Below are 3986 nucleotides of genomic sequence, written 5' to 3' on the forward strand. Positions count from 1 at the left end.
GGTGCTATTACTGCTTACAGTACTACTTGTGTGGTAAAACAACATACATCATGTTCGGTAACTAATACCATATTCGATGAAGTATTTATGCAATCATAAATATTTATATGATCAAATTACAATATAAATATTCGAACAAGATTGAATTGACAAATTTCAGTAAAGTGTCATTAAATGCTAATAAGATGTGTCGATCAATCGATAGTCATTGATAAAATATATGTATTATAAAGTATGAGTGATAATGGATCACTAGTAATAGGCTGCTTTTACATACATGTATGCTCTTTTACGTGCAATTCTGCATTCACGTAGGAAATAATGTGCATGTAAATGTAAATAAAGATAACGAGATAGTGAACACAAAATGTCCACGCGCGCGCTGGCTTTCCCGGGTTCGCTCTCCTAATCGCGCATAAGTAAGTAAGGAAGTCGTTTATTTGCATTATAGACAAGATAAGTAAACAATTAAGCCACAGTGATGATATCAGCGCATGCAAACTTTTATAACTACGCCTAAGAGAACGTGTCGTGTAAAGGTAGGTAGTGAGTGACCGCGGTGTCTGGCAGCGTACCGGTGTCGTCGATGGAGAAGTGCGCCATGCCGGAGCCGCCCACGAGGTAGTAGGCGAGGCGCGAGTCGCGGCCGGGCGGGTCGGCGTCGGCGGCGGCGGCCGTCACCACGACGGCGCCGCGCGCCGCGTCCTCGCGCACGGCGCCCGCCACCACCGCGTGGTCGGCGAACAGCGGCGCGTGCGCGTTCTCGTCCACGTCCACCACCTCCACGATCACCGTCGCCTCCGCCCACAGCGCCGGCCGCCCGCCGTCCGTCGCGCGCACAGTCACCCCGTACACCTGCACCACCACCTTATATACTTATGTTGTAGAGACGTGACGTGAAATAAATGTTCATTCATTCATCGTTATTGATCATTAATTTTTTAGTTAACGCGTTATCTAGTACTTAGGAATAATATAATATATGTAATCACCTGGCGCTCCTCGAAGTCCAGTCGTTTGGCGGTACGTAGAGTCCCCGATGTACTGTCCACTGTGAATACCGTTTCGTCGGAATCCGATAGAGAGTAAGCGATGACGCCGCCTGCGCCGAGGTCCGGATCGAACGCCTCGAGAACGGCGACCAAGGTGCCGACGGGCACGTCCTCGCGTATTCGTGCGCCGTATGCGCTCAGCCCGAAGTGGGGTGCGTTGTCGTTTACGTCGTCCACGGTGACGCGTACGAGAGCTTCGGCGAAGAGGCCGCCGCCGTCTGTCGCTCGAATTACGAGCTCATAGAGCGCTCGACGCTCTCGATCCAGCGGCGCGCACACAGATAACACTCCAGTGTCTCGTTCCACACAGAATTCGTTCTCTCCTTCACCGGTACTACTCAAGCTATAGCTGATGCGAGCGAAGTCGCCTATATCTCGATCGGTTGCGTTGGCACGGAATATCGAAGTGCCGTTGAGGGCATTTTCCGTGACTCTAAAACTGGCAAGAGTTTTTTCGAAACGCGGCTTATTGTCATTGACGTCCAGAACGGTGATGGGCAAAAGTCTTGATGCCGAACGTCTCGGAGAGCCTAAATCGTACACGGTTACATTCAAATAATATTCACTTTCGCGTTCACGATCTAAGTAACCGATCACTTGGAGATCGCCAGTGTCTGGAACGATACGAAAAGCAGAATCAGAATCGCCGCCGGATATGCCATATGTCAATAATCCATTGTAACCTAAATCTCGATCTTGCGCTCGTAACAGCACAAGAGAAGTACCGAGAGCAACTGACTCATTAACTTTTACTTCGACTGGGAAATCGATAAATTCTGGTGCATGTAGGTTTTCTCCGTATCGTGATGGTGCCAGTGGAAATTCATCAGTTAAATCTATAGGAGCATTACTTCGTTCTGCTGCTGCTAGAAGTTCAGTCAAGCTTCGAGCGACGCCTGTGTCTCGACATTCTAAAGGTGTAGATTCTCCACCACTGCCACCAACTAAATGCAATGTTAGAGATATTGGATCCGAAAAATGTGTGCCATCCGTAGCCGTTACATTAAGAACTTTTGTTTCAGCACGAACATCACCTAAATCACAAGATAAGCTCACCACTCCTGTGCCTGAATCTAAGGCGAAACAATTATCATCATTGCCCCCAGCAACGCGGTAAGATACAACATCGCCAGCATCAAAGTCGATTGCAGAGAGGGTAATAATTTCAAAACCTATCGACGTACGGCGAGATAAGTACCCCACACAATCTACGCGTTCAAATTGAGGTCTGTGGTCGTTTACATCTTTAAGCTGTACAGTCAGCCGCATTTCAGCTTGACGACGGTAAGGAAGTCCCCAGTCACTTGCGCGAATACGCAGAATATATTCTCGACGCATGCTTTCGTAATCTAGCAACCGTGTTGTACGAACCGCACCTGAAAAATGGTCCACTTCAAAGGGTACTGGCTGTAAATTTGCAATACTGTAAGATATGTAGGCATTTTCACCAGAATCAGCATCTCTAGCTACAACACGAGCCACTACTGTGCCACTTGCACCATTTTCTGGAATAGTCACTTCCATTTCGTTTTGTTCGAAAATAGGATCATTGTCGTTTGAATCTAAAACAGTAATTTTTACTTTTGCCGACGACTGTTTACGTGTACCAACATTACCCTGATCGATAGCAGAAACGGTGAGGGTGTAAAGAGCCTTCTCCTCGGCATCGAGTGGGACAGCAGTATAAAGTACACCAGTATCTGGATTTACTAAGAACTCGCCGCCTTCGTTTCCACCAACAATCTCTATATAAACACGAGCATTGTTACCTTCGTCGCGATCACTAACCTTAAGTCTAATCACTGGAGTATTTGGCGGTACAGTTTCAGCAATACTGGCTTCATACACTTCCCGACTGAAAACTGGTGCATTGTCATTAGCATCAGTCAACGTTACTGGTAATGTAAGATATGAGGAACGCGATGGGTGTCCAGCGTCGGTGGCACGAAGAGTTAAATTGTAACCACGCGGTGCACTTTCTCGATCGAGGAGTGCGTGCACGACGATATCAAATTCGCCGGCCTGTAGAGAAGGTCGCACTCGAAAGTGTCCATCGGGATCACCATCCACTATTTCGAGACTAGCTATTCGACCGTGCTCCCCCGAATCACGATCGCTCACTTCTACGATGGCATAGATCTCAGCAGTAGAATTTTCAACGAGTTCGGGTAATCGACGTACATGCAGTTCTGGAGCGTGCAAATTGACTTCCGCCACTCGTACAACGAGCGTGGCGCGGGCGGCGGGTGCGTCCTCACCTCGCGTGAGCAAAGAAGCGCGGTCGCGAGCCAGTACGGTTAACTCGTGGCGTTTGTTTTCAGCGGCAGACAGAGAGCGCGTGATAGTCACCACACCACTCGTCGGATGCACCGAAAACCTGTCAGAGGGATCGGCTAAACTATAGTAAATTTCTCCATTGAGACCGAGATCTGCATCTTCCGCCGTGACACGGGCGATGCTGGAATGTACGGGTGTGTCTTCCGGTACCGAAGCGTCATATTCGGTCGGATAGAAAAGCGGACTGAGATCGTTCTCATCGGCGACGGTGACATCCACGAGGGTGTCGGCTTCGAGTTGTCGATTCGGCGGTAAAATAACGGTGGCGTGTACTTCGAGACGATATAGATCACGGCGTTCTCGGTTCAGTACGTCGGCGTGACCGGCACGCGTGCGTATGGAGAGGAAACAGAAGTCCCCGACGATACGTTCTTCGGCCTTAAAAAACTTGTCCTTGTCGCCGTGTCGTATCCTGAACCGGCAGCGGGCGCCGGGCAGCGCCAGCCGCACGCCGAGCGGGTCGTCGGCGGGCGGCTGCAGCGCGTACGTGCGCGGCGGACTGTTCTCCGGGACGGTGACGTTGTAGAGCGCGTGCGCGAACAGCGCGCCGGCGGGGGGCGAGGGGGCGGCGGAGGCGGCGGAGGCGGCGGGGGGCGG

General features: G+C 50.3%; 1 protein-coding gene across 1 annotated transcript in view; it reads right to left on the reverse strand.

Annotated features, from left to right (window-relative positions):
• Nucleotides 1–3971, reverse strand: part of LOC131854077 (fat-like cadherin-related tumor suppressor homolog) — a gene marked incomplete at its 5' end in the record, with an annotated part of 32590 nt that extends 28619 nt beyond the window's left edge. Inside the window, 2 exons of the mRNA XM_059205200.1 lie at nucleotides 576–855; nucleotides 993–3971. Coding sequence (XP_059061183.1) covers nucleotides 576–855; nucleotides 993–3971 — 3259 coding nt within the window. The remainder of the gene's footprint in view (nucleotides 1–575; nucleotides 856–992) is intronic.
• Between the last annotated feature and the right edge of the window lie 15 nt (nucleotides 3972–3986).

Source organism: Achroia grisella, unplaced genomic scaffold (assembly GCF_030625045.1).
Source record: "Achroia grisella isolate CSIRO2021 unplaced genomic scaffold, CSIRO_AGI_Agris_v1 utg947, whole genome shotgun sequence".
NCBI classification, from domain to species: domain Eukaryota; kingdom Metazoa; phylum Arthropoda; class Insecta; order Lepidoptera; family Pyralidae; genus Achroia; species Achroia grisella.